Below are 15,343 nucleotides of genomic sequence, written 5' to 3'. Positions count from 1 at the left end.
CTGACCACCTCAATGACAAACACATCCTAGATGCCTCTCAAACAGGATTTAGGCCCATTCACAGCACCAGTACCACCTTTATAGCCACCCCCAGCAATATCTATATGATCGTGGATAAAGAAGACACCGCATCATTCGTTCTGCTTGGCCTTTCAGCTGCATTTGATGCAATCTCCCACCTGGTCTTCATCCAATAGCTCCAAGAAGCTCTCCTACATGGACCCACTCTCCAGTGGATCTGCTCCTTCCTCAAGGGGCGTGCACCCAGTCGGTCCCCCTGGCTGCATACACCATTGCTGCTGCTAAGCTGATCTGTCGAGTCCCCTAGGCAGCCTCGCTCGGCTCCATGCTGTCCATGTCTGCATGATATCACTCACTAACATCATCCATGCCCACAAAATCTGGAATTTTCTCCTACGCTAATGACACCCAGCTAATCCTCTCCTTCTCTGACAATACCCCCAACACCTGGTCAGAGTTTGTCACCCTATTTACCCAATTCACCCTATTCACCTAGTGGATTCTTGCTATTTCTTGGGAACAGTGTACCTTTTTGATTGTTACTATGAATAGGGATGCTGTACACTGGACCATATAATCTCCCCCTGTCCCTCTCATGGTTAGATAGATTTGCACAGCGGCTCAGCTGTGGGACATTGTGTGAGCTGTGGGACATCACCTCAAGACCTCGCTGTTCGATCAGTAGCAGCACCCCTCCTCCCCCACCCCTACCTCCCTCATCAGCATCTTGAGACCCTCACGAGTGAGTAGTGCACCTTACAAATGTTTTGATTGATTGATTGATTGATTGTGATATTTCTTGATTCTCCTACTAATTGTAGCTCCAACACCATAAGATGGATGACTTTCAGGGATTAAGTTTTGATGATGACGTTGTGACTGCCATACTTCAAACTCCTTCTATTCTTGGTAATGATGGGACTGGACCCTCAGGGAGTCTTACGGAGGACTGGGACAAATTGTCCTCATTAAAATGAGATTTGATTAAGACAATATTACATGGAACTATTATGACTGAAAACCTGCGGGCTAACATAGCCCCAAATGGCTTGATTGTGACCAATGTGCCCGGAATCTTCCTGCAAGACTTGATACTTCAGGAAAGACTGGGCCCAGCTTGCTTGGAAATGTACTAGGACTGGTTGGTTCTTATTAATAATATGTCAGAAAGAATAGCCGATTCCATCAGTTGAGAGCAACTTGGCTGAAAATACATTAAAGACAACTCTGTCCCTATCAGCATTCAAATGCCGCCTAGCTGAGATTAATACTGAGTTGAATGAAACAAAGGAGTTTCTGACTCAACAGATGTATCACAAGGAGGCCAAATTTTGGGAAACTTCCCATCCCCATACTCGCTACTTTTACTGCCTCCCTAAGATCTATGAGGTAGACTGCTCCCCTGGGACGCCCTATTGTCTCAGGAATTTGATGTTTTCTTGAACCTCTATCCACCTTTTGTGACCATTTCCTCCAACCTTTTGTGAGGGAGACCTCTACCTTTCTGAAAGACACTAAGGATGTCCTCAATCTCATTAATGCGATCAATGCCAATGAACAAGTGAATGCTCTGATAAGCCTGGATGTGGAAGCTTTGTACACCAACATACCGCTGGAGGCCACTTTACAGGCGGTTGAAGAAGCACTGACTAACAGCATGTGGAGCTCTTCCACACCTATCCACTTTATTATGCAGTCTGCGTCTCTAGCTCTGACTGAGAATTATTTCCAGTTTGAAGACCAACTCTACCACCGGATACGCGGGACATCTATGGTTAGCACCTTTGCGCCCAGTTTAGCCTATCTGTATATGTATCACTTTGAGCAACTGTTTATACTCAACAACTCTAATCCATTTGCTGATTATATCAGATTATGGCGTTGTTATATCGATGATATCTTGATCATTTGGCATGGTCCGACACAGCAGGGTGATCTATTTACAGCCTGGATTAATGGGCTGGATCCGTTTTTAAGGTTTACCTCAACTGTTTAAGAGTCCAGGATCTCCTTTTTGGATCTTATGATTACCATCAACGAGGGCAAACTGGAAACCTGCATCTATCAAAAGACAACAGATCATAATAGTCCACTATTATTTGACAGTCATCACCCACAGGCATTACGGAATAATTTACCATATTGCCAATTCCTACGTGTTCGTCGCAAATTGCAGTAAAATCTCTACATTTGAAAAACAAGCTAATGACCAGTCATTGAAGTTGCAAGCAAGACACTATCCACGTCAGATAATCAACACAGCTCGCAAACGAGCACGCAACAACCATAGAGATGCACTACTGACAACTGAACCCTAGAACTCAGATACTCGGTTAACCTGTGTTTCCACTTTCACTCCTTTGTCACACACTATTAAAAAGCTCCTAAACCGTCGATGGTCTGTACTCAGCAGTGGTGGAGTGTCAGTACCCAAACCCTTGTTTGCTTTTAAGAAAACAAAAAACATAAAGGATCTGGTTGTGCACACCCGCCCAATAACTGTCCACTCTGTATCTAGTCAGACGACATTGTGACAACTCCCACCAGTATTATGTCATTTTCCGTGCGGTAGCTGCAATGTATGTTCACTGACCAAACCGGTTGATTCCCTTAACTTGGAACCTGTAGGCAGATGCCGCCTTTTGAAACAGTTAAGGTTAGGATTAATGAACATCGTATTAACATTCAATGTGGTCGACTGACTACTAAACTAAGTGTCTATTATCATGATAAAAAACACACTCCTAATGATATGTGGTGGGTAGTCCTCAAGACACCTATTCTCGTACTAAATGGGTCCAAAACCTTACTGGCAAAAGAACAACGCTGGGTATTCAAACTTGTGACTCATAGACAGGGACTTAACAACAACATCCCTTGTATAAGCTTCCTTTCTAACACTAGATGAGATCAGTGTTCTCTGCAGTATCATGGCTTTGGTACTGTACTAGAATATAGCATATATTTTTAAAAATGTAGAGTTTTTGTTACCTTATGTTGGTACTCCTCCACACTTAGTCACCCTACCATTGTAACTCTTACGGTTCCTTTTGTTTTTTTTGTATTTAAGGACACTGATTTACACTTATGACATTTTTATTGGTGCCCCTATTCATATGTAGGGTGCCTTTGACATCTATTTTCATTTGCCATTATTTTTTACGTTGACCGTACATATCCTGACCTTACAACACATGTCTGAGCAAATTATTTGACTCATCCTTTCTTATGATTTTGTCTGATTCTAGAGATGAGTCCTTTGAGGTGTCTCCTTTTCTTGCTCTTTTGCCCTTTTTAAAATTATTTTTGATCCAGGGACGGGTCTCCGTTGTTAGTGTTCGCTACGGCATGACGTAAGGTCTTTGATCAATGCACCCCGTCTCTATCCAGAGACAGTTTTCTGGTCCGTCGTCTGTTTCCGGTTTGTGAGTTGAGGGTGGGACATCATTAGTATCATGTCCGCCAGTACTACGCTAGACGTGAGGCTCTGATTGGAGCTCTGTCTGGTGACCAAGGGCCAGATGTATCACAGGATTTTACCCATTCTGTTTCTATGGGAAAAGGCTTTAGTACATATGGCCCCAGGTTATTTGACCTTCCGACCGCGTATCCAGTCTATATTCGGGAACGCGGCCACCGGGTAGGTTACCGGCTCCAGGCCTTCGCTCTATTAAGTAAGTGCCAAGGCGCATTGTGAGCTTTTCTTCTTTTTTCTCCCAGTGATTTTTAGACTGACAGAGTTGTCCGATCTTAACTGACACTAAAGGGAGATACCTTACTCCATACAGCGGATTAGCGTTAGCATTGTACGCCAAACCGTATTCATTTTTTTGGCTCATATTTTTCTACATTATTACACTGGCTCATTGATGCTCATATTTAAAAATATGGCAGAGATAAGGGACGGTATCTTCTGGATGCTTTGCCTGGAGGCCATGTATATATTACCTTGGCCGGTCATGCTGTTTGTCTGAGGTTTAGATATTCACACTAGACTAGACACCTCTGGCACAATTGACAGTCATTAACATACATTAGATGGGGATGACATCCTTTTTCCATATTTTTAATAAATATGTTCTGTAAACAAGTAGTTAATGAATACCCAGAGGCATACCTCTATCCTGTGCCTTGCCAATCTTGTTTTTGATGTAGTTTGTATACTCTTATAGAAGTGACGATTGTCCTCTGGTACGCACTTTCCCAAGGAGCCCAGTTCCAAATAGAGGAGGGTAAGCAGCTGTGACCTTGAGTTTGCATCCACACGAAGCATGGCAGCATGTCATCACTGATTGCCACAACACTTGCTTATGTGTCTAATTTGATATGTGCATTTGCTTTTTCTATACGTTCATTTATTCTGTTCTTTCCACAGGCCTCATCTAATTAGATTGTTAGATGCGTAGCGTTTTGAGTAAGTTAAACTCATGATTTCGTTCATATAACCCTCTTACACATTTTTGCATATAGTGTAGCTTAGGAGATGTTGTTTTTGTTCCTGATGAAACGCCATTTCGTCCATAGGGACTTTTGTAGTCGTGAAACATGTTGACCTTGATTAGTGGCTGAAGGAAGATTTGTCCTTCATCCCTCTGCATATTGTTGGAGTGGTGGAACATTATCTCCATTCCACTCCCTTCATGTTTTTAACCTTGACCAAGACCCTTTACGATCAGTAAAACATGGATTTTTGAAGTTCTCGAGCCAATTTTAGTTTCTTCTTCTCCAGCTCCTCTCTGACCGTAGGTTCAAATTTGTTCCTGCATTCTCTCATCGCGGCACGCTAAACCATTCAAGATCTCTGGCAAAGAGCCGTCCTGTGGGACCCGTCAGATATTGCAGTGCTAGTCTAACGAGGAGTAAGCCCTGTGATGAAGCATGACATCCAATGGATGTGTGAAGGCTTTTGCTTTTACAGTGCCTAGTGGATTCTTGCTATTTCTTGGGAACAGTGTACCTGTGATTGTTACTATGAATAGGAAGGCTGTACACTAGACCATATAATCTCCCTGTCCCTCTCATGGTTAGACAGAGGTTGTCACCTACATGTCTAGTGTCTCCAACTGGATGAAGGCAAACTGTTTGAAGTTCAGCTCTGACAAGACAGAGGTGGTGCTCTTCGGAAAATATATTATTTTTCCGGACCTTGACCTGGTGGCCATCTGAATTAAGAACAACACCCAACCCTTCCAACCAAGCCTGGGCCCTAGAGATAGTGGTGGATAATGAACGCTAACTGACCAACCAGATTAATATGGTCACCTCCATCTGCTTCACACCCCCAAACTCCTTACAAAATTATTCAAATGGATACCACTCAGCACCCAAAGAAACGCCGCACAGTCGCTGATCACCAGGAAGCTGGACTACGGGAATGCACTGTACGTTGGCATCAGTACTCATCTCACCAAGAGACACCAGGACATTTGAAACCTAGCAGCAAGACTTGCCCTCAAACACCCAGTTCACACCCACCTATCCAGACATCTCAAAAACCTCTATTTACCATCAGCTCACGTAAACACACTCTTCAGGCCCTTTTACACATCAAAACCTTGAATAATCTAGGCTATGCTTTCCTGAACAACTACACAAGCTACCACACTCGAACCAGAAACCTTCACTTGGCTGACCTTATACTTGCTCATGTCCCCTACATCCAAAGAGCTAGAGCCGGGTGTGCTTTCTCGAACCTGGCTCCTGAAACCTGAAACAACCTCCTGCATATCAGAGTCTCCAGCTCAGTCCTTTAATTTCACAAGAAACTGAAAACCTGATTTTTCCAATGGGGCCTTGTTGGAAATGGCCCTTTTTTCAGTATTACCCCCAAACTTTTCACCTTCTTCCTCCTATTTTTTTCTGATTTGTTTTTGATGGTTGATTGTCTCAGCACACTTTACCACTGCAGATCAGGACCAAAGTGCAAGTGCTTCCTATGTAAATTGCAATGGTGATTGGTTTATCCATGATTGGCATATTTGATTTACTAACAAGTCCCTAGTAAAGTGCACTGTGTGTGCCCAGGGCCTGTAAATCAAATGCTACTAGTTGGCCTGCAGCACTGATTGTGCCGCCCACATAAGTAGCCCTGTAAACATGTCTCAGACCTGCCACTGCAGTGTCTATGTGTGCAGTCTTGCACTGCCAGTTCGACCTGGCAGGTGTACCCACTTGGCAGGCCAAAACCTTTTTTATTTTTTTACATGTAAGGCACCCCCAAGGTAGGCCCTAGGAAGCCCCATGGGCATGGTGCAGTGTGTGTTAAAGGTAGGACATGTACTAATGTGTTTTACATGCCTTGACAGTGTAATACTGCCAAATTTGTTTTTCACTGGTGCAAGGCCTATCTCTCTCATAGATTAACATAGGGACTGCCTTTAAATATCTTAAGTGCAGTTTCCCATTGGGAGCAGATTGAGATGTGGAGTTTGGGTTCTCTGAACTCACAAGTTAAAAATACACCTTTTGGTAAAGTTGGTTTTTAGATTGTGTTTTTGAAAATGCCACTTTTAGAAAGTGGGTATTTTCTTGCTTAAACCATTCTGTGCCTCTGCCTGCTTATGTATTCCACGTCTGGGTCAGACTGACAGTTGAGCTTTTGTGAATTCCGTCTAGACAGTGACACAAAAGGAGCTGTGGTGTAGTCTGCATATCCTGATGGGCCATCTGGGCTAGAGTGGAGGGAGGAGTGGTCACTTACACCTGAAAGGGCTGTGCCTGCCCTCAAACAGTGCAGTCTCTGAACCCCCTATTGTGCGACTGGGGCCAGGCCCGGGCAAGGCAGAATCTTGTCAACAACAGAGACTTTTTTTTTTAGGTTTGCCTACTTCAAAGGCAGAAAGGGGTGTAAGTAGTGGACCCAAAACCCCAGACTTTTGAATCTTTCTGGATCAAGAGAAACCTCTGCCAAGGAGAAGAGCTGGAACAGGAGTACTGCCCCTTTGCTGTGTTGCTTTGCTGTGTTGGCCTGCAGTTGCTGCTTCTGCCTCAAAAGAGAGCAAAGGGTGAACTTTGCTGTATATCCTGCTTGAGAGAGTTCTCTAAGGGCTTGGAGTAGAGCTTGCCTCCTGTTGGAAGTCTCAGGGATATCAAAGACTCCAGCTTCGTTTGCCTACAGCACCAGGAACTGTGTGTTTTGTGCTGCAACAGAAGAAAAATCACTGCAAAGCCGCACTGACCCGCTTTGCACTGCAACCCTGACCTCACCGCTGCATCTGATGCCGCCACTGGGCCGCTGCTTGCACCGTGACCTGTGGGCCCCGCACTCCGGCATCGCCTTTCTCACACCGCAGGCTGGGCATCCCCGACGACTACACTCCTGCTAACACCGGTGGCGCTGCCTGCACTGTGGCCTGTGGGCACCGCTTGTGAGGTACACAAAGCACCGTCCTAGTCCTGCACTGCAGCTCTGGCCCACTGACGCCAGCTCCATTGACTCCAGTGTTGTCAACAGACGTCCCTGCCTGCACCGTGACCTGTGGACGCCCCATGGAGCCCGTCCCACGCCGCACCAACGACTTGGACCTACCGACAACAGAGCTTCAGCAATGACGACGCCACTGCCTGCACTGAGACCTGGTGACACCGCGTGTTGCACCACCCTTCCCCGCTTAACACTGCAGCCCTGGTCTCTCCGACGCTTCTGGATGCCATCATCGAGCCAGTGCCTTTTTTATCGTATTTGGTCTTATTTTACACAGATAAATATTGGCTAGTTTTCTAAAACCGGTGTGGTGTCCTTTTGTAGTGTTTTCACTGTATTACTGTGTGTTATGTGCTAATGCTTTACACATTGCTTCTGAGATAAGCCTGACTGCTCATGGCAAGCTACCAGGGGGGTGAGCAGGGGTTATCTGAGCGGGTACCTCCCTTATCCTAATTAGAGTGAGGGTCCCTTCTTGGACAGGGTGCAAACCGACTGCCAACTAGTCCCCCCATTTCTAACCGACTAGTTTAGGGCTAGTCCTCCTTTTTGAACCATACAGATACAACATAACGTAACATTAAAAAAAGTTCAGAATGCTGAGCAGTGCATCTAGGAGAATGACAGAATAAAGTAAAAGAATAAATCTGTACTGACGTGTAAAGACGGGTAGGATGCCTCACAACTTCCCTCTATTTCTGTCTGGTATTATGTAAATGAAGTAGACACAGAGAATTTTGTGATTGATCATTATCCCATGCACCTAACGTGGTTGTTGATGACTGTATTTATGTGTTCCCTTTTCTTTACCCTAGACTCTGAAGACTGGTCTTACCATGGTTGGGAAAGTTGTTACTCAGTTGACGGGTACTGTGCCAACAGGAGCCACCGACGAGGATATTGCAGTTCACAGCAATGTCAGACGCAGCCCCTTGATACCAGGAATCGTCACAATTATTGACACGGAGACTGTTGGAGAAGGGCAGGTAATGACTGGTGCAGGAAATATGCCCATGACCAGGGATGATGGACCAGTTGTTATAAAGTGTTTGTGGATTTAGTCGAAAGATTCGGGCATTTGTACGTTGAGTACGTTGTTGCACACACTGCAGAGAGATGCGTGCACACCGCCTCATAAGCTTGAATCTTAAATTTGTCCTAGCCTTTTTGTCACTCGAGGTTAATAAAATGAGCACTCCCATCTTTGAAAACAGGAATACCTACTTTTTTGTCAGAAATTAAAAGCTACAAATCTGTGGCTGCAAACACCATTCGTAAAACAATGCAGTATTCCTTGGGAGGAGAAATAGAGGACAGAGCCAACGGGGACGTACTTTTATCATGCAATGCCCCACGCTGGCACACGCGACTTCAAGCTTGTATTGCAGAATGCACCAGCCTTCTGCAGAACAGCCCATTCATATCTGACACCCATTTAACTGTCCTCCCCCACAGAAGGGAGAGCTTGGCCACGGGCCCAGGAATGGTAAAATATGTTTCAGCAGTATATTTTATATTGACGAAGGACTTCGTAACAGACGTTAAATAGTCTCAGGGTTATTACGCTCAGGAAACAGCCCCTATTTTCCGATAAAATCGGGTCATTTCTGTAACATTGTCTCACTCGGTAGACTGGAGAAAGGGGAGGCCTATACTCAGGAAGGAACCGCGAGTAGGGCTGAGATATATAAACAGTTGTAGGAAATGCAAAAGGATAAGTCTCCAGGCAGCCATGTAGCATTTGTAGAGTACATTTTGCATGCCGGCATTTATTCATTGATCCATTAAACAGCTCTGCTGATTGCATAACTCCTGGAGACATGTCAGACTTGCATGAAGTAGCTTTAGTAATACTAAAATATAAGAAGTGAGATTTTGATCGTCCAGAGAAACGAGTACTTTATAATGCTGCCACACATGGAAATAGATACATAAGATGTAGGCACAAATGATAGCTGGGTGACCTGTGCACTCATACAAAAGTGGATTTGTTAAAAGAAAAGGGAGAGTTACCTCCCATTTACTAAAGTAGATCTCATAGCACCCGAGTCCAGTAATGCAGAAATGGCATTTGATCATGTTATTTGGAAATATTTGTTTATGGCCTTTGAAGCATATACTTTGGTAAAATACATTACCAGCTTAATTTGGTTATTGTACCTTAACTAATCATAATGAATGGTGTTTCTTAACTAACGGGGTGGTTTTTGCTTTCCATAAGCTGAAAGGATGGAGAAGACAGGGCACCCAGTCTCCCCCTGGGTTCTGGAGCCGCTTGCAAATGCTATTAGAAAACGTACTGAGATTGAGGGAATAACATTCTGATGAAGAATATAAAAACGTATTTACAGTGAAATCCCGGTACTTGTTCGAATCACAACGAAACTGAACATATTAAGAGTCTTTCAAGTCTCGGAATAAACTGGATAGCATATTTTGTAGTTCACACCAATGGCCCAAAAAATGTCTATGAGATCCTATCAAAATAGTGGCATTTACCTAATTATCTAAGATTGGATATGGAGACGTGGTACCCTTTGAATATGACTGTTTAATATGACTGTTTAGTGACATTCCATGTGTGTTCGTTATGCACTTGAATCGTTTCCTATTTTAGTCCCATGTGTGTATTGGGAAAAAAACTAGACAGTTTAATAAATCATTTTCCCCTAAAGTGAAGAATAAATCAATTTGTTTATCAAATTGTGAAATGGTATCGAGAGTGGTTTTCATCTTCTATATGTTATATTTTATGATACGTTTAAAATATTTTGAAAGGCAGGTGTATGGCAGGTATTTGGGGATAAAGTAATGACAATGATTAGCCATTGAAGGTTTGTCTCTCAGACTGTGTACCAGAATCCTGCCTAAGTAGACATGGCCGGCTGCGTCCCAGAAGGGAGTGGAAGCCTGCGTTCAAACAGATGTGGATTAATGGTTGTGTGTGAATGCCGTCCTTTACAGGAGCCCATTAGGTACGTTTTTAAGCAAGAATAAGAAGTGTTTTTGATGAGGATTTCATAATTCTTCCCATTTCAGTAGCCCTTCTCTTTTCGTGACATTTAATCCTTTTTGTATTTAATATAATTTATTAGTGATAAAGCTCCCTGGAGGACACTTTACATGCTTTACAGTGTGATGGAAAGGAGGGCTACAGAATACCTGATGGTGGAATCATTCCATACCCAGAATCCCAGGGCATGAGGGTGGTTTGTCATTGCAAGTTTGGTGGGAGTGGGGTGAAGTACCACAACTGTAAGAACAGCACTTTTAAGTTTGCATCCTTTTTGTGTGTTTGGTATGTCCATTCTTCCCAGACACCACCCTTGTTTTGCTCGAAGTGTTCTCGAACAGAGCCTTTTGCTGATGTAGGAACGGGATATCCCCGTGGATTTTATGCATTTATTCTGAAGTTTTTAACCCTTCAAACGTCTTTAATGAAAGAGTGCAGGCGAATGGCTATCATATTAATTATGGATGTGCTTAAGAGGCGAGGTGTACTGAATTTCCAAGTAATATTCAATGACCGCCCAGTACCGGGGAATCCTTTTCCTATAAACCTGCATAGGAGAAGTCTCAGTAAGTGATCATGCAGCTGAGAACTGAGTGCCACGGTGTGTTTTTTGTAAAATGGTGGACTGTGGCTCATAAAAGCAATATTGTTATCCTAGCAGCAGCGGCCGCCACAAATGTCAAGGGGGAAAGGAGCAGAGGGGGACGACAGGGATGGGGACAAAAATACAGAAACGTACCTTTCCTGCCAACTCCTGCCGCCTTGCTCGTCATTCATATTCTTGTGGTGTCCCAGCATTCATGGGGACACCAGTACAGTCTCCCCAGCAATCCTGTTACTGTTTTCATGCTAAACCTAGCATGAAAGAAGCGTCAGAATTGGTCTGAGCGGCTCAGACTGCCGCTCAGACACAACCCTGGGGCCTGTGCAGTTTATCCAGCCCGGCTGTTCAACACAGCCAGGCTGGCAAAACCTAAATGCGCATGTGTGTTTGTCCACCCTGAGACAGCTGGCCAAGCACATATGCGCACTTAGGTTCACTCTCTCCTCCTCCCCTCTACCGTCACCCAGCCCCGCCCCTTCCTTTACTGCTGGCCAAGCCACCAGATGTAAAATAAAATGAGTGTAACTATTGTTTTATTTTTTTTATCTCCTGTCCCTTGGCCAGGTGGGGCGACGCTCTTTTGCCATTGCGGAGGAGCTGCCCTTGCATCCCATCTCATCCCTCTAGTGTCTCTCTCTCTGGAGCCTCTGTCTGGAGGGAATCCATGGTGCTTACTCTACGGCAGCTTTCCTGAAAAGAGACCTGCTTATCTGATGTACATGCAAGCATCCACAAAGCTGTGAGGAGATGGGGCTCGCCAGAATTTACATTTTATTTTTCTAAGGCTGTAGAACGCCACACAAGTATTCTCATTGTAATTGGTATGTGCCCAAACATTAAGCAGGGCAACACAATATAATGGGCAGTGTGTAGGCTACCACAAACTGGAAATGAATGCTGGAGCATCTCTCCAGACTCAGTTGCAAATCCTGTGTCTAATTCTTAGTGTTTGTAAATTTCAGCTCAGCCGAGACTAAGACCCTGATTTAAATAAGGGCAGACGGCCCACTGTTCCGCCATTCCACCATGAGGATGGAGTAAATTATCTAATTTAAACAACATAATTTATAAATGACCGCCAACCAGGCGGTCATTTATAAAAGCATTGCCAGGAACTGCTGTCACAGAGGGTTTAAAATTACTGTTCCCACTTCAGTATAAGCAACAGTAGGGAAAGTGTTGGACTCCGGATGGGTAAAATACACTATTCCCACTCCAGTCTGTCCAACAGTCAGGAAAGAGCTGGACTTCGGAGAGGTTAAAATTACTATCCCCATTCCATTCTGTGCAACAGTAGGAAAAGCGTTGGACTTCCGAGGATAAAGATTTACTACTCCCACACCAATCAAATCAACAGTAGGAAAACTGATTCACATCAAACATGTACTTATTTGCATAACCAAGTTAATTTAGAAAAAATATAACACCCTTAATATATACATAATTGCTAAATATAAAATATATATTTTAAAAAAAACATTTAACTCATTTACAAAATAAATAAAGAATGTAATAAATAATTTTCAATTAAAAAATAATGGTTATTTAATTATTACTTAATTAAATTGCCGCCATATACCGATACCTGGGGGAATTGAAAAGGTGAGGAACCTGCAGGTAGAATCTGCAGGTAGCTCGAGTATCAATCAGAAAGGGTGTTACAAAGGTATATAACATGTACTTCTAGACCATGGCCAATACATGCTGAGATATTGGTCCTGGTCTTCGTGATATTTCTGGGACCCCTAAAAATTTAACAAAGTTCATTTGAGATAACTGAACTTACGAACGTTTTTCCAACATTGAGTAGGATGAATTTGACTTACACCAGACTTTGGTTTATTTCTCAAAACTAGTTAAGACTTTGTAGAAAGGACCGGTAGTGAGTTCAAGATCCTCAACAACCCCCCATAAACGTCAGTATTAAAATATTTCAGAACTCAGGATACCTCTCAAATTATCCGTTGTCCTCGACTTTCTTAGGATAACATTAGTCTATAGTTTGCTAAAAGCTGTGTTCTGCTAAAACGTGCTGTGGAACAAAACCAGAACTGGTCTACGAACGGTGAAACACAAACGCTGCTGAAAAGCTAAATGCTTATTTTACCTGTGACCTTTTAATAGTTAAGGCAAGAAACCTCAGTCTACCACCTCTGGTATGCTAGATTTTGTACTTAATGAATCACTATTTCATTCGGCCTACTTGTTTCCGGAAATAAAATCTCTCAGACATCGTGCCTTAACTACCCTGTGAAGGTTAGATGACATAGCTGTACATTTGAACGCTCCCCTTTCTGCTCATTATTGTATCATTACTTTTGGTAATCAGCTTAGGTTTGCCATAACACGCTTGTGCTTGTTTCACTCTCGTTTTCTCTACTTCGGCTCTTCCAGTCTGTCAACTTTTCATTTAACTAGTGTTCCAGCATTGGTGCTTCACCTTCATTAACTAATTTCTGTGCATGTGGCCTTATGATTACCCTTATTGGGGGACTGGGGCTGTGCAAAACCAATCCTCCTGTACATACCCGAGGCTGGAGTGAAGGTCCTAAGTAACGTGTGATGAGTTTTCAGAAGAGTGGCCAGCGAGTGTCCCAGTGTTATCACTTCTGCACCAGAAAGTGATATCTCAACAGCAGGCATTGTTTGTTCCATGTGAAAATGTTGTTTCCATAAGAGTGGGCAATAACATTGCTGAAGTCTTTGCCTCAGTGGGATTCCTTCACTCTTCACGAGCTTTGTTTAGTTCTGCCCTGCATCACCACCATCCACGCACCTCTAGGGCTCTACTGCAGAAGATCTTGCCAAATTGTGACGTGCATACTGAGCATCCGCATTCTACACACAGCCTCGGGCAGTGTGCATGTCACAAGTTGCTCTGGTTTGCCATTGATCTCTGTGTGTTTGCCTTCTGCCCAGATCACTTCCAGCAACTTAAACACCTCCCGTGTTGGAACTGGGTGGCAGCAGCTGCTTTGCCTCTGTAATGGGTGCAGTGACAAGGGAATATCTCCTCAATTTTCACTCAATCTGCTGACTTCAGCTTGCCAAAATACTGTTCCCCTTTACAAAACTGATTGCCTTTTGCAAGATTTCTTACTAAAGGAAAGCCTCTGCAACTGAACGTCCTGTGCTGGCCCAGCCATTGTAACTGCTGCTGACAAGAAACATGTCTTCCCTGATGCTACCGGTTGACACTTTGGAGATCTCCAGTGATGAATAATGTTTGATTTTTCGTTGACGTAGCGGTGGTGTAAACTACTAATGATTCTTGATATCTCTATACTTTGAAAAGCTCTCAAAACACTCACAAGGGGAAAGATTATTTGATACCGGACAGGGGTGAAGAAGTATAGAAAAAAAGAACTACGGAACTTGAAGAATATTATATCCAAGTTGGATAAGGGACTAGCCCGATCCCCTGATACAGAGGTGCACCGCACCATGGAACTATTACGTCTCTCACTATGACAAAAAGTGCTTGACTGAACTGCACTTTCAGAACCTCTTTCAGAGGGCCACTACAGGGCACGCAAGGATTACTGGGACCAGCTATGGTGATTGAGGCCTTTTTCTCCTGATGACCTGGGGCCCGTCCTACTATGGATTCTGAAGTACTGGGCCAGGTACCCATTCTGCACTTGACTCTCAGTGGTAGCTGTAGACCAGCAGTGAAAGACTTCCTCGGATGGGAAGCTTAGATACAGGTGAGTGAACATGACTTATAACTCAAAGTGCACACAATAAAACAATGTCCGGTAAAGTACTTGCTTTTATATGAATAAGAAGTATTTTATTTCTAACTTTACACATGCAAAGGAATAATGACAGTTGTAAGCAGCAGCACAGTCTCCTTCAGGTCGTGTCTGAACTATTTGTCAGGCAAATCCCTGTCCCACCCTCTTTCTTGTACTGTGGTTGGGGTTATTCCCCATACACTGGTGGCCGCATCCAGCGCTCTAGTTACTAGTAGGCCATACTCACGAGTTCCTTTTGACTTTTAGGAATTAGCCAAAAGTGTCTATGGTGACACAGCACCTTCAGCAGCGAGTTCCCCGGGGCCCACAGGTTTGATTCAAGTCTCACCCCGCTCCTACACCACAGAAGCATTCAGAGTGTCAGCAGGTGCCCTGACCGCGAGACCTTGAAAGCTCTGGATCGTGTTCGGCGAAGTCGCTCTGCTTACGGATTACACAGCAGGCTCAGGCTGTTTCCTGAGCAGCACTGCCAGTTTTTCCCAGTGATCAGAGATAGTCCCAGTCTACACAGACACGGTAAGTCA

At 43.9% G+C, this 15,343-nt stretch overlaps 1 protein-coding gene across 2 annotated transcripts in view; it reads left to right on the top strand.

Annotated features, from left to right (window-relative positions):
- BCAS3 (BCAS3 microtubule associated cell migration factor) overlaps positions 1-15,343 on the top strand; it is a 2,570,631-nt gene that overhangs the window by 668,941 nt on the left and 1,886,347 nt on the right. For both annotated transcript variants that reach the window (XM_069226456.1, XM_069226455.1), the window contains exon 13: positions 8,260-8,430. In XM_069226456.1, coding sequence (XP_069082557.1) covers positions 8,260-8,430 — 171 coding nt within the window. The remainder of the gene's footprint in view (positions 1-8,259; positions 8,431-15,343) is intronic.

This window comes from Pleurodeles waltl, chromosome 3_1 (assembly GCF_031143425.1).
Source record: "Pleurodeles waltl isolate 20211129_DDA chromosome 3_1, aPleWal1.hap1.20221129, whole genome shotgun sequence".
NCBI lineage: Eukaryota > Metazoa > Chordata > Amphibia > Caudata > Salamandridae > Pleurodeles > Pleurodeles waltl.
Note: the sequence above shows the minus strand (reverse complement) of the source record. Positions and strands in the feature narration are given on the sequence as shown.